The 14,612-nt window shown below is 43.9% G+C and overlaps 1 protein-coding gene across 7 annotated transcripts in view; it reads left to right on the top strand.

Moving 5' to 3' along the window:
* Nucleotides 1-14,612, top strand: part of GRAMD1B (GRAM domain containing 1B) — a 163,685-nt gene that overhangs the window by 101,897 nt on the left and 47,176 nt on the right. For 4 of the 7 annotated variants that reach the window (XM_060268295.1, XM_060268290.1, XM_060268291.1 and 1 more), the window contains 2 exons: nucleotides 3,009-3,029; nucleotides 6,941-6,964. The exons of 1 other annotated variant lie outside the window; for it this stretch is intronic. In XM_060268295.1, coding sequence (XP_060124278.1) covers nucleotides 3,009-3,029; nucleotides 6,941-6,964 — 45 coding nt within the window. The remainder of the gene's footprint in view (nucleotides 1-3,008; nucleotides 3,030-6,940; nucleotides 6,965-14,612) is intronic. 2 more of the 7 variants (XM_060268296.1, XM_035138799.2) reach the window with 1 other exon arrangement.

Raw genomic sequence — 14,612 nt, 5'->3', positions numbered from 1 at the left:
ACCTGCTGTGGCTCTACCCAAGGCAGAGCTCGCCTGTCCTTTACAGTATGCTTAGTTACAGGCAGCTGGGTTGAGGTTCTGCAGCTTGTGGCCATGATAGCTGCTCCTGCCTTCCCTTTGGGAGGCCTAGCTGTAGACCTGTGTGGAGTGGCACACAGCTTTGCATTGTTACCGTAATATGCCAGCATAGCTTTGTAGGTGGTGGCTTGTTTGCATCCCTTCCTTTTGCCCCGTGTGCAGGTATTATCCCTCTAAAGTCCCATATATATTTCTGTTTCCTTTTCTTTCCGTTCTAATGTTTCATGATTTTCTTTTTCCAGTATGACAGATTAAACCTGATCAAAGTAAGAACTTGACTCTCTCTGTGTCTTGTTTTCTTTCTTACCTACCTGCTGGTTCTCTGCTATTTCTTCAATTAGCCTGTCACTTTGTCACCCTTTGTGATGATGATGATGATGATGATAATGATGTAAAACAAGGGGTCTGGATTCGAGTTAGAAAGCCATATAACTGAGTGGAAGGGGAGTAGTATGCTAGGTTCTCTTGTGTGTGCAGAATGAGGTCCACTCATGCTATGGGTCTTTTCTCCTCCTCTTCCCCTTGCATGCCCCCCAGCATCTTCTAAATTTGCTCTGGGTATTTGGAGGATAAAGCAAAACAGGTTTAGGGGGTGCACAGGAGAAGGAGAGGAGGAGAAAAGTCCCCTTTCATAAGTGGACCTCATTCTGCACATGCATACACTACTTTACCCTATGTTGAGTTCTATGTTGAGTTCCTCCAAGAACTTCCCTGGGACTCAGGGACTGCTAAACTCTTTTGGAATTTACTCTTCTCCCCTTCACATGTTTTTGCTTCCACTCTCAGGACAGAGAGATCGCTGTGTGGTTTTCCTTGTAGTGAACCCATTTCAACCTCCATTATCATTTTAGTTGCCCTTTTCTCTACCTTCCCCAACTTTACAGGTTTTGGGTCTTTTTGTTGTTGTTTGGTCAGCATTCTAACAGTAGGCATACCATAAAATCTTAATACTTTTAAAAATAATAATTATTATTGAGAATATTTATATCCCACCCTTTTCCCCAGAATAAGGCAGCTAAAAACAAAGTCCTTCAAACTACAATTTTATGTGTGTGTGTGTGTGTGTGTGTGTGTGTGAGAGAGAGAGAGAGAGAGAGAGAGAGAGAGAGAGAGAGAGAGAGAGAGAGCAGCTGCAGAAACATCTAATTAAAATCTGCCAGCTGAAAAGGAAAGGTTCCTGTTGCCCTACACATACACACACACACACACACACACACACACACACACACACACACACCCTTGGGGTCATGTCATTAAAGAGAAAGCAGGGGAAAGCTCCCAAAGGAAGGAATTCAGAGTTAAGGTGTAGCCACTAGAAAAGCCCTAGGTGCCATTGAGATAGCCTCACCTGCACATCTTAAATACCTAAGCAGATGGTCTTTCAAGTCCTATATCATTTAGGGCTTTAAAAGTCAAACCACCACTTTGAATTTACCATAGAAAGTGACTGGAAGCCAGTATAATCATTGGAATGAGAGAGTCGCATGCCCCCTCTGTCCTGCTCCAGTCGAGCTTCGGCATTTTGGACCAGCTGCAGCTTGGGAACACTTTTTTAAAGGCGTGTAGAGCAGCTTGCAACATTTCCCGTGATAAGAAGCCGAAGCATCTTTCATTGTGACCACCTCTTGTGTCCCAAGGAAAGAATGCAGTTGGTGCACCAGCAGGAACTGTGCGAGCCCACTCCTGGCAACCGCTGTTGGTTTTGCATTTGGGCTCAGATCGAAGTTCACGAGTGCTTCCAAACTGTAGCCTGATATAATGTATATATTAACTCAATAATATATAACTATTAACTCAGGACTGTATATATTAACTCAAGAGAGACTCATCCCAATGCTCACATAAAACTAATGTAATGTCATTTTTCAGTTAGAGCAGGCTAATCCTCATGTGGATGCAAATTACCTGAACCACATAGGGTATGACTTTATGTAAGCAGACTACCATGAAAATTGTTACCTTCATGGTCTTGTCTTCTGCAGCAGCTAAAAGTAAACTATGAATCGGGCCGGTGGGCCTTTCTGTTGCAGCTGAGGAACCTATAAAAGGACACAATCAAGTCATGAATGAATGAATGAATGAATGAATGGTGGAAAATTCGGTGCTGAAGGTCCTGCCATTTAAGCTGGCAAAGGTGAAGACTCTGTGTATTTGTTGAGGACCAGACAGGTGGGGGTGGAGTCTGTAGGGGCATTTAAAAGTGTGAATGTGCTATCCAGCTTCTTGTATGCTCCCCAGCCCCACCTTCCACAGCTCGAACCTGCTTATACAGATGTTATAAGGGATTACAGGATCAGGCCTGTTAAAAGAAGTGTGCATCATAAGGTTTGCATCCAGCTAATTTCTGTTCAGAGCAGACCCATTGAAATTAACAGATTTCTTAATGTCTATTAATTCCAGTGGGTTTACTCTCTTGAGTATGACTAGCGTTGCGTGCAACCTTAAGTGCCCTCTTAAGGAAGAACCCACCATTGCTTTATTTTGCTGACGAGAAAAATAAAACGGAGAAATAAAACAAAACTTTACCTAGATGAGCATTTATATTACAGCAGCAATTCTAGCTTTGCAGGCTTGATTTTCCCTTACACCTCCATGTCTTCCATTGTACAGTTTTGAATTTGATGTGAAAGCCCCAGGAGGATTGCTAATCAATCATTGCTTGGTATTTCCAGGTTAGAAGTGACATACCAAGTATGAATGAGGGTGCTCATTTCCTGCTTGTTACAATTTGGCCATTTTGGGATAAGTGCCAGAAATTGTGTTCTGGGACCCTTCACATTTCATGTTGTCTCTAACATTTCCCTCGTCTGGTTTTAGTGGCCATTACCAAAATTTGGTATAATCCTTTCTCTTAATTCCCCCTTTCTTCACCTAGTGCCAGAACCTCCATACTAACTGATTCTTTTTTTATTTTTATTTTGTCCTTACAGAAAAGCCAGAGTTGGTACAATGTAAGTATCTCAGCTTCCTTTATCCCTTGATGCATGCATGGAAGGAGGGTGGGAAGGAGATAGAGGTGGGCTGGGTGAAAAGAGGTCTGATAGTTACAGTGGACATTTGAATTTTGAAATGGGGAAGTGGGGCGGGTAGATATTGGAGCCAGCAAGAGCATTGACTTGGTAAAGAGGGATTTTTTTAGTGGACGGACGGACGGGCAGGTGCATGTGCTGGCCTGCACATCATGGATTTCCTCCTGGCCATCATTGTGACTTCTGCTGGATCCTAGAAAAGGGTGTGTTTATTTGTTTGTTACCAGAGCAGCCAGATGGCAGGGATGAAAATGGTTTGAGGAATTTGAGGCTGGGGGGAAAAGACCTCTTCCTTTAGAATTTGCTGGATGTTCTGCCTCCCTCATGCTTTGTGCAGCAGGGCTGATTCCATACCCCTCTTCCTTGTTTGTACCTGTCATAAGAAGAATCTTCTGATTCTTCCCCTCTCCTCAGATTGAGCTCTGTGTGGACATGCCCAAAGGTTATTAGATAGGCACCACTAAGGACATCAGTTCCTTTGTACCATGAGCTCTTGATTTGTTTTTCTGGAGAACTCTGGCTGTAAATTAGCCAAGACGTATTTCTGTGCTTCTTTTTCTTTTTGTGATTTTCCAGGCCATATTCCTGGATTGTGGTCTGATCCCTTTGCTGGACAGATTCTCTGATGGGAATATTCCCTTGTATGCTTCCATTTGGAGCTTGTATATGCTTTTAAGACAGGGCAACCTGTGACCTTCTAGATGTTGCTAGACTGCATTTCCCATCATCTCTGACCATTGACTAGAGCTGATGAGAGCGGAAGTCCAGCGATACGTGCAGGGCTTCAGATTTGGCACCCCTGTTTTAAGGGCACAGAGGCAGGCTCCCTCCCCATATATGCCAAGCTAATAACATTTGATGTGCTCTTTCCCCATCCTCTTGAGAATCTAGATGCACCATTTTGGTTTTCTGATACCCGATTTTAGGGATGTATTTCAGCTGCCTTCCACCTTTAACATCCTTGGAGTGGGGAGTGGGGAATGTGTGACCCTCCAGACACTTCTGGCTATAGCTCCTATCATCCTTAACCATTAGCTTTGCTGACTGGGGCTGTGGGAATTGGTCCAACATAAGGAAGGCCACTGGTTCCCCCTGTCTCACTTAATTCCTTCCCATCCATTATCACCGTAGAATCTCTGATGCAGGGAAAGAAAGTGGGTATCATGCAGACATTCAGTATTGGTTCCTCCCACCATAAAAACCAGACACTCTCTCTTTCCGGTGCTCTTTCCAGCGTCCTTGACTAAAGACCATGCAATGCTGACGCAGAGTGATGTGAATGATGTAAAGATGCCTTAGGTCTGCAGCTGGGGCAGCATTGAAAATATGTTAGTATAGTCTCAGCTCCCTGATGCCAAACCAGAGGAAGCTACTGAACGCAGACACTCAATGTTCTGTGTGGACGCAAGTGCCATATTGGGAAGAAATCTATGCCCCAAGGCCTTGGCTACGAACGTTATCCGCCTAAGATCATGTTTTGAGTCCCAGAAAATGTCTGCTAATGTGCAGATGGGTTGGTCCATTGATTACAGGCAAATATGTATAAGGCAGGCTATTTTTAACAACTTGCCAGATAGCCATAGGCAACCAGGAACCCCAAGCAAGTTGAGAGGGCTGGAGGAGGAGAGATGATTCACTCCAGTTTGCTTGGTAGAAGGCTTTATTAGTTTACTAGCCTGTCAAGAGACTAGAAGTCTGTGTTTCCATGCCAGCCATGGGGGATGGGGCTTCTCCTTTGCAGCTGCCATTGTGGAATCACAGCTTACTAGTCCAACTGGCTGATAAACATTTTTTGCAGGCTAGTAGCTTTTTATGACTTTATTTACAAGGTTGATATGTGAAAGTGTGCGCAGTTTCTGCAAAATGTTTTGAAAGTTGAGATAGTGGTTCCAGTGGAGCAGGGCTACAGTACCACACAACAAACTCCTGAAGCTTGTTACCTGTATCCTGAGGGAGAAGGTGTATATGGGGTAGTCTCAGCAGAAGCAAATCCAAGGAATATTTGTTTTTGGATCTTTCAGCCTTAGAATTTAGTTTAATACTGAGATCTGTCGGTGTCTACAGAACCTAAATTTTGTCTAAAATTAGAGCTCCACCTTTGTGATAGAGGGCTTCTGGATAGGAAGGAGGGGTGACCCCCCCAAAAAAAATTATATGGGCTTTTAAAAACAACAACCCTAAACCCTTTAAGATCTGATGTAGCATGCTTCTTTGATTTATATTTTGTTAAAACGGGGGGGGGATGACATGTTGATTTTACATATTGAAAACATATCTCTTGTGTTTTCTAGTAGCATGTTGCTACTTTTGACATAGTTTTAAAAAATTAAGTGGAATAAGGAAGGCTTGAAAAACTGTTAACATACTGATTTTAGTATTCCAGAAGAACTCATATGTGCACATATAGTATGCACACTATTCTTGGGTATAGTCCCCTGAAAAAAGTTAATTACCAGACAGTTTGACTGGTATGGCATACATTAATTACATTGCCAAATAATGTATTGCTAGAAATGGGAAAATATTTCATGGGGTGGGGTGGGGGTGGGGAAATCACAGCAGAACATCTTTCATTATAGAAAGTATCACCAATGATGTGACCACTTGTGGTCTCCCTAGTTTATTTTGCCTTCTGCTGCAGAATGACAGCTTTGATCTCAAATATGAGCACAACCAAGAAGTGTGTTGACATGGGCTCCTCCAAGCTTCTCCTGTCTCTAGCAGTCAAGTTCAAGTACTGTGGCTGGTCCTGATTAATGCTTTTTGCTCCATCTCCTTCCCTGATCAAGCAACCAGGAATAGCCTGCTGGCAGGCAACCGTGGCCCCTCAATGGGCAAACAAACGAGAAGCTATAGGCTTCCTTTCTCTGTGTGTGCTGCTCAGGGAGGGGGTGTATATCAGCCCCACCAGGAGTATTCATTGGCCATGGTCTGTCCATGAAAGCATAGAGTGCTAAGGGCGAAGGAACCCTTGTTGCAATGCTTGCATATGCCCTTATTTCCAAGTCAACTGGTGCAAACTCTCCACCCTGCTTTCCACAATCATAAGTTAAATGGTACATTTGTCAAGTTTCTGGAGTGCATTCCTATAATAGGGTTTGGGCTTTCAGGTAGATATAATTGATGTTTTTAGCCACAAAAGCTAGACCCCAGGCTATACATTTTAAATTATATGCAGAGGGAGGGGAGTTCTAGATGGAAACGACCGTGCCATCTCCAGATTTTCTGAAACTGCGTTTGTCTCTAGTTTGCACCGACACAGGAGACGTTAGCAGGAACTGGGAAGCCGTTTTGAAGAAACATGGCAGCATGGCTGGTTCTCAAGAGGTCCCGTTTTCATGGAAATCGGGAGGAGCAATGAAAGCCAATTGGAGTTAGATGAGAAATCTAAGTCTTAAGATCTTTTTTTTTTTTTGGCTTTGTGGAGGAATGCAACTGACACAAATATTGCAGCTGCATGACGTTGTTCAGGAATAGAATCCAATCTCCCGTTTGCGAATCTTTCCCAAAACACCCTTGCGGAGGATGGATTAGGTGTCAAAAGTGTTCCAGATTCCAGAATCACTATTTTGGAAGGAAATAGTACGTTTGGGAACTGGCTATGTGAATAGCAAGCAATGATGCACACAGAAAGATCTGAGGTCTTAAGAGGATGGGCACATGCCTTGCTTAATAGTAAGAGATTGATGGTGAAAGGTTAGGAGGTGACATTTCCCCCTTGCCGCATAGCTCTCTGTGTTTCTGTGGTTTGTGTGTGCATGCATGTGTGTTACTGTTGGCATGTCCTCTTTATTTTATTTCTGTTCTCTTGTTTCTTCTCCATGTATTTTCAGCATGAACGACAGCACATCCGCAGAGTAAGCACTGGCTGTGTACTTCTGGGTTATTTTGTCCTAGTTCTTCTTTACCCTTTCACCAGGTAAAAACAGCGGTGTGGAAATAGGGCCAGTCCCCCAAGCGAAGTTTGCAAATTCGGCTATTTTACTGTGCCAGTGACACCTATTATTTGTTACACTTTGGGTTACCTGGCACTGAATACTTAGGAAGCTCTGCATAAAATCAGACAGAAGTTAGCCCTCTTTAGCATTCCTTTATCCATGCAGTTAACAGTCTGCAGCAGTGATTCTGCTGTTCTTCTTGTATAGGCTTGCCATGCATTTGAGGACCTTGGCTCCCCAACACGTGCTGGGAAGCTACAGAAGTTAAGAGCGGGTAAAATGATCAATAAAACACAACTGAAATCCCCAAAATGTGTACCTGAAAAGAAGTGTACATAAAATGATGTTATCAATTAAACACAGGGGAGAAAAACAGTAAGAGGTGTTAAAACACAGCACACGTAACTAAATTTGTGTGTCTGCTTTGGGATGTGGAAATGAAAAAGAATCCATACTTTGGTTTTTAATCATGCAAATGATGGAATGTCTAGCAAGGGCTGTTCCTCACCAGCCATCCTCTGAATTGTGCCTTAGAATAGGTGCAAGTAGTCTCTTAAGAGCTCCAGCTTCTTGTTCGTACCATCGGAAGCACTGGCCCTATTCCTGCTGTGTTTTTTTTTACTGGCATTCTTATCTCTGTCCAACCTCCTGTGCTGATATTATCCTTTCTTTACTAGGCTTCTTTGCCCTGCATTATCCTTTCTGGTCCACAGAGGCCGCCCCTTCCCACATTCCTGTTCCATTCTTTTCCTTGGCAATAGCAAGTCCCACCTGTGTGTTTCTGTATAATCCCAAGTCTGTGTTTGCTTAGCCTCCCAAATGATTTTCAACATACGTTTGATTTGCATGCAGAATGCATGGAGGCCGTTCCAGGTTCCTATCCTGATTATTAAGAGGCTGCATATTTTTCCTTGCATGGTGGAAGGAGCTGCCCACCTCCTTAGCTGCCTACCTCCCCACCCCCCTGGATCCCTTGAGCAATAATAATAATAATAATAATAATAATAATAATAATAATAATAATAATAATGTATTTGTACCCCGCCCTCCCCGGCCAGAGCGGCTAACATCATGAAACTAAAAGAGTAAACAAAGAAAATAAGAACATAAAAACAGGCAATCAATTAGTTATATACATCTTAAAATTAGTTCAGAGCAAATTAAAACAGATGGCAGTCCACGGGTAAAATTGAGAGTGTTTAATATTCTCCAGGGCCAACTACTACCACTGGTCTTATAAAGGACCTGTGAGCCGGCTAGGAGGCCTCTTTAATGCTTGTTCTTATACAGAAAGAAAAGAATCAGACTGAACCCCAACCAAAGGCCTGGCGGAACCGCTCCGTCTTGCAAGGTGTCAAATCCCGCAGGGCCCTAGTCTCTGGTGAGAGACCGTTCCACCAGGCCGGGGCCATGGTCGAAAAGGCCCTGTCTCTCGTCGAGGCCAGTCTAATCTCCCTCGGGCCTGGGATCTTCAGGGTGTTGTTATTTGCAGACCTTAAGGTCCTCCGTGGGGCATACCAGGAGAGGTGGTCCCATAGGTACGAGGGTCCTAGGCCTGTATAGGGCTTTAAAGGTTTAAACCAGCATCTTAAACCTGATCCTGTACTCCACCGGGAGCCAGTGCAGCTGGTATAGCACTGGATGAATGTGCTCCCTCCTCAAAGACCCCGCTGGAGTTTCTGGGTCAGTTTTAAGGGCAGCCTCACGTAGAGCGAGTTACAACAATCAAGCCTGGAGGTGACCGTCGCATGGATCACAGTGGCGAGGTCAGGGCGAGAGAGATAAGGGACTAACTGCTTAGCTCCACGGAGATGGAAAAAAATGGCACCTTTGTTGTAGCTGTAACCTGCGCCTCCATAGAAAGGGAGGCGTCAAAGATGACACCCAAACTCTTGACGGAAGGCGCTGGCACTAATTGCAAAGGATGGGAGTTTATAAGATGATGGTGTTTATAAGATGCTGTGTGATGTCACCAAGCGCCTTGGTGGAATTGGCAGAACTGCAAGCGTAGTTTTGAGAGGTCTACATGGCATGCCCAACAGAACAGAAATGGGACAAAGGCAGAGCAGGTGAAAGTTGGTGCCAGCAAAGACTTTCTCCATGAGCTGGGAAAAGTGGCTTTGTGAGTCACAGGCCACCTCTGTATAATGCACAGCATTGCAGGACCTGGCTTAAATTGGCCATGCTTTGGTTTCACAATACCTCCAGTAGGTTTTATTGGCTGGTGCAAAAGCAGGTATTGTGAGTTTTGTCTGTTTGGTTAATTTTTTTTTATTTTTTAAAGGAAAATAAAAAGGTAAGGCTGCGGGAGACTTAGGAAAGGTTATACTCCCCACTCATTTCTTCCTCTTGCTGGTTCCATCCTCTTTCCTTTGTTTTTCTTCTTCTTCTTCTTCTCTCCCTCTCTTCTTTGTTTTTATAAATTTGCAAAAACAAAGCAGAACTTTTTTTAAAAAAAACTTTTGTATTTAAGCAGGGACACACACTTCAATAACAAGCAAGAATGCAGAAATAAACAGTACCATTAAATCGAAATTAACCAATACAGTGAAACAATTTAAATGAATTAATATTAAAACCACACACAATTAAAATTCAACAGTAGAATTAAATTACAATTAACCAGTCAAAATTAATACAATTAAAATTACAGTGTGTGTGTGTGTGTGTGAGAGAGAGAGAGAGAGAGAGAGTATAAATTAGGGTCATTTCATTCACATTCCCTAAAAGAAAAAAATATTATTGGTGGGCAGGGGGTTAAACATTTTGGGGGAGGGGGTTGTTTCTAAATATCAAGTTATTGTCCTTGATATTCTCACTTAACAAAAGTTAGTACATCTTTTTTTTAAAAAAAATGAAGTTCTCACAGAATGTAAAGGTTAATAAAGGTTAACTTAGTTCCTCCCCACATACACCCCCCCACACTCCCCAGGGCTGTAGCCTCCTTCTTGTTGCAAGTTCCTTTCATTGGGATTAAACATTGAGAGAAAACCTACCTCTGCACAAATCTGAGCACACCGGAACATTCTCAGTCATGCCTGCATAGCACATGTGAGGCTGCTTTTCTCTGCTGAGCAATAAAGGGATTTGAGTACTCGGCTTCTGGTATTCTCTCTCTCTCTCTCTCTCAGAAAAGCAGGCCACAACTTTCCTCCAGTTAGACATATTTTAAAAGGTCAGCTGCAACATACAGCCATAAGCACTTGCTCTGGGGCAATAAATACCTGCTCTGGAAAGCAGCCTTTGAAACATAGCAATCACTATCGGTTGTTTGGCTCGTGAATGCTCAAAGCAGCCCGTGCGCGTCATTACGATAACCTTTCCAACAAACCTGTAACGTAGGTCAGTATTGCGACCTCCCCAACACCATCATTATCGGCCCCTTATTGCGAGCCTGGAAGAACGTTGCATCTGCGGTGAGATTTGAACCGTACGGAGCTGTTTCTGCACCGAGTCATATGATTTGGGCCACCTAGCTCAGCACTGCCCACTCCCTGGGCAGACGGACAGCTGTTCTTCAGGCACCTTCCTCATGCCTTCTCCACCACCGAGCCACAGCCCTGCTCTCATGCTCTCTGCCTATGTGCTACACCAGGTCCACCTGTGTTGGCGCCTAAAAGAGTTTCAGTCTAGGGTTGCATATGAAACACCTGTCTAAAACAGGCAGTGGCAAATTGTTGTTTGAACCTGTGTGAAATCCAAGGGCTCATGTATGCATTTGTGCTTCTGTTCGATCTACTATTGTGGGCACAGAACACCTTTTGCAGGAGACCCAAAGTAGTACCTTTTAACTTTATAGGTCAACACTGGGAAAGTTTCAAAAGTTTGCTGTGTGAAATTTAACCCATGTGAATCAACTGGCATCTAAACTTCAGTTTGCTGTCCTCTGCTCGAAAAAGACCAGAACTGGCTGGCCAGCATGTCCCTGGTGGGACGGACGCAGGGGGCACTGTGGTCTAAACCACCGAGCCTCTTGGGCTTGCTGATCACAAGGTTGGCAGTTTGAATCTGCGTGATGGGGCGAGCTCCCGTTGCTCTGTCCCAGCTTCCGCCAACCTAGCAGTTCGAAAGTATACCAGTGCGAGTAGATAAATAGGTACCGCTGCAGCGGGAAGGTAAGCGCCGTTTCAGTTCGCTGTGGCTTTTTTGTCACAGTGTCCCGTTGCACCAGAAGCGGTTTAGCCATGCTGGCCACATTGCCTGGAAAGCTGTCTGTGGACAAACGCTGTCCCCCTCGGACTGAAAGCGGAGATGAGTGCCACACCCTATAATTGAATTTGACCGGACTTAAATATCCAGGCGTCCTTTACCTTTTTTTTTTACACCTTTTACCATAGTAGCATGAGCTAGGAATTTGCTGAGTCAGATCTCCCCTCAATTGCAAACTCTTAGCTAGGTGGCTCTCCAAGGCTCAGAGCCCCCTTCTCTCTCTTCTGGAAAATTGAAATTGATTAGAGGTGCCACCTTAAATGTGTGTTTTTTGTTGGGAAGCTTACTGAAATAAGTGTGAGAGATAAGTGCAAGTTCAGCCTCCTTTAACTAATTTCTGATTCTCTGACTTCTCAGTGAAAAGCCCTCAGGAAGGGTGCTCCACCCTACATTAGCAGGACCCTACTGCTTGGGGGGGATTCCCAGAGACAGTGGGGTCTACAGCAGCCAGCCCATGGAACCAGTGTGATGCATATGTATCAGCCCCCCCCCGGTTGCGATACACAATACAGCCTGTGCAAAAAATGTTGAAGCTGCAATCCTGCGTCTTATTACCACGGGGAGCAAATCCCAGTGGTGTTAATTGGACTATCTTCTGAGTTGGATCAGGCTGCCGGGGTAATTTTGTTCTCTCAAATATATAAGACCCTAGCCTGCTTCATAACTCCTGTCCTTTGAGATTGGCATGGCAGACACCCCCCTACTGCAGGCATAGGCAAACTCCAGATGTTTGGGACTACAATTCCCATCATCCCTAGCTAACAGGACAAGTGGTCAGGGATGATGGGAATTGTAGTCCAAAACATCTGGAGGGCCGGAGTTTGTCTATGCCTGCCCTACTGGCTCCCACTGTGAACCTTTTAGATTGTCTCTTACCACAACCCTTGAATTAGAATGGAGTGCGCGTCTGCGGCCATGTTCACAACATACATTTCAGAGAGCCAGTGTGGTGTAGTGGTCAGTGTGTCGGACTAGGACTTGGGAGGCCTGGGTTCAAATTCCAATTCCGATCCATGCCATGGGTGCAGGAGTTTAGGATTGGGTCAATTGATCTAGAGAACCAATGTACAGCACCTTGAGCTCCTTGGTGGGGGGTGGTTGGATTAAATGCAATAAATAAATAAAGTGTAGTTCCTTAAGGATGCTGAGAGTTATTAGGAGATCCCTCTTCTCCCCACAGAGCTGCAATTCCCAAAGTGGCTTAACAACCAGTCTCTCTCCACAGGAAACTCTGGAAATTGTTGCTCTTTGAGGGGAAAAGGAGGCTAACCCTTCTCAGCACCCTTAACAGACTACAGCTCCATTATTCTTTTGGGGGTGTTGTAAAAATTTTGCAGAGCTACACGGCCCTAGAATTAAGTGGATCCTTGACCCAGGAAGAGTCCAGGTATCCTGGCAAGCAGACAAAGTTTAAGCGTCTCCTGCCCACCAAATAACAGAGACCAAACCAGGACGTGCGAAGCAAGGCACTTTTATTTTTGCTGTTGCAACAGGGTCCTTCCTCTCACACAGGAGAACAAGGAAGGAACCCCAAACAAAGATGTCTTGCCCTTAAAAAGAGATTTGAAATTGGTTTCAGCCCACCCCCCAGAAGCATCATCCATATGTCACAGAAGGGGTGTAGCCCAAGACCCCCCCTCCCTAGATTCATCATAGGTACATCATGAAAGGGGAGGTCTGGTGGCAGTAATCTGAGCACCCTGGACCCTGCCCCCTGCCCCCAGAACCTAATCAACAAAATTGAGAGATATTTACATTTCCCTGTTTCCCAGCCAAGTTAATCACACCCTTTTGTCTGGCAGTCAGGTATCAGGATGCCAGGGATTATCACTTTAATTCCTGAGACAATGAGAAGGTTCCCCCCACCCCCCTTCTTCCTTGCAGAGGAACACCTGGTCAGAGAGAGTCAAAATGGTGTCAGTCAGGCCTGTTTTCCTGTGCTGCTTCAGACATGTTTCTGTACATTCATGTACATGTTTTATGAACAATTATTATATATATATATATGACCTCAAAATTCTTATAACAATATCCCCCATTTGGGGCTATAATTTTTCTTAAAAATTGTTGCCCCACAAAAGAATAACCAGATGTGTTGTTTTAGTACTTTGGGAGAAGCATTTCTCAAAAATGGTCTACGTATTTCATTTAACAGGATGGTCCACCAATATTGACTGGAAAGTGCAGTTTGTTTGTTTACCCTTTTGTGTGTTCTTCAGGTGTCAAAAGCTAGCTCTCCTCTGGTTGCACACCTCCATCGTGGCACAACAGCAACAATCCCTGGTGAATCCCCTTAGGGCTTTCATATTGACCATGTCGCCTGGCACTCACCATAGCTGCCACAGGTTTGGACATGTCATGAGAGAGATGCCTTTGCCTTGGGCTTTCTATGGGCCTTTATTATAGGCTCTGGCCTTGCACTGTAGGGAGTTGCCCAGTTGCTCTTAAAGGAAGAAAGCTACTTGCACCTTGGATACACTTGCCCAATTAGAACTGAAGCCAAATTAAAATTTATACAGCCCCATAAAACATGTCCAAATTAGTCAAATTTAACTCTAAAAGGGATCATTCCTGTTAAATCAAGACATAAATACCTTCATTTATCTGGTGTTTCATGGATCTTGGGGCTTATTCTTGGTAAAATGATTTAAAACAATCTAAAATTGTGTAAGAAGGCTGGCACACTGCAGAGTGCCAGGTGGGACAAGAAAACGTGGTCATAAGTTGATCTAATCTAAATACTGGACTATGCAATATCCTGATCCTTTAAAAGGCATACAATAATACAAAAAAAATCATTGGGACACTATACATTAAACATAAAAAAACAATTAAACACAAAATTGGTTCACCCCCCCTCCTTGTGGAAATAACATACTGTCAGACATAGTTCAATGTTTCTGTCGAATATCACACAACATAAAACATAATCATATATCAGTTGTATGTCTTGAGGCCATCATGATCTTGAGACAATTCCGGCTGCTTTTAAATCCTAGGGCACAGAGTCTTGAGGTCAAGGAGAGAGAATGTCCTTGCAATTCACTTTCCCCCTTTGTCCCAAAGTCATTTGACACATTTCAGTGTTCCTATATAACACATAATGCACAAAACCTTCAAATTATTAATTATACGCCACTTGTATATCTTGAGGCAATCAGGTGAACTTGAGATAATTCTTGCTGCTTTTGCATGTATCTCCAACAAGGGGGTTTTCTTGTCTGCCTTCGAGTCACTGGGAGGAAGTTAACAGTACTTCTATGCCAGCACTTCTAAACCTTGCTGAAACGTTATAGCTTTCTAGGTCCTCCTTCTTAGGTTGTGATCAAAGAGATAAAATGTCAATTTGGTTTCCTGT

The sequence above is a fragment of the Zootoca vivipara genome, chromosome 15 (genome assembly GCF_963506605.1).
Source record: "Zootoca vivipara chromosome 15, rZooViv1.1, whole genome shotgun sequence".
NCBI lineage: Eukaryota > Metazoa > Chordata > Lepidosauria > Squamata > Lacertidae > Zootoca > Zootoca vivipara.
Note: the sequence above shows the minus strand (reverse complement) of the source record. Positions and strands in the feature narration are given on the sequence as shown.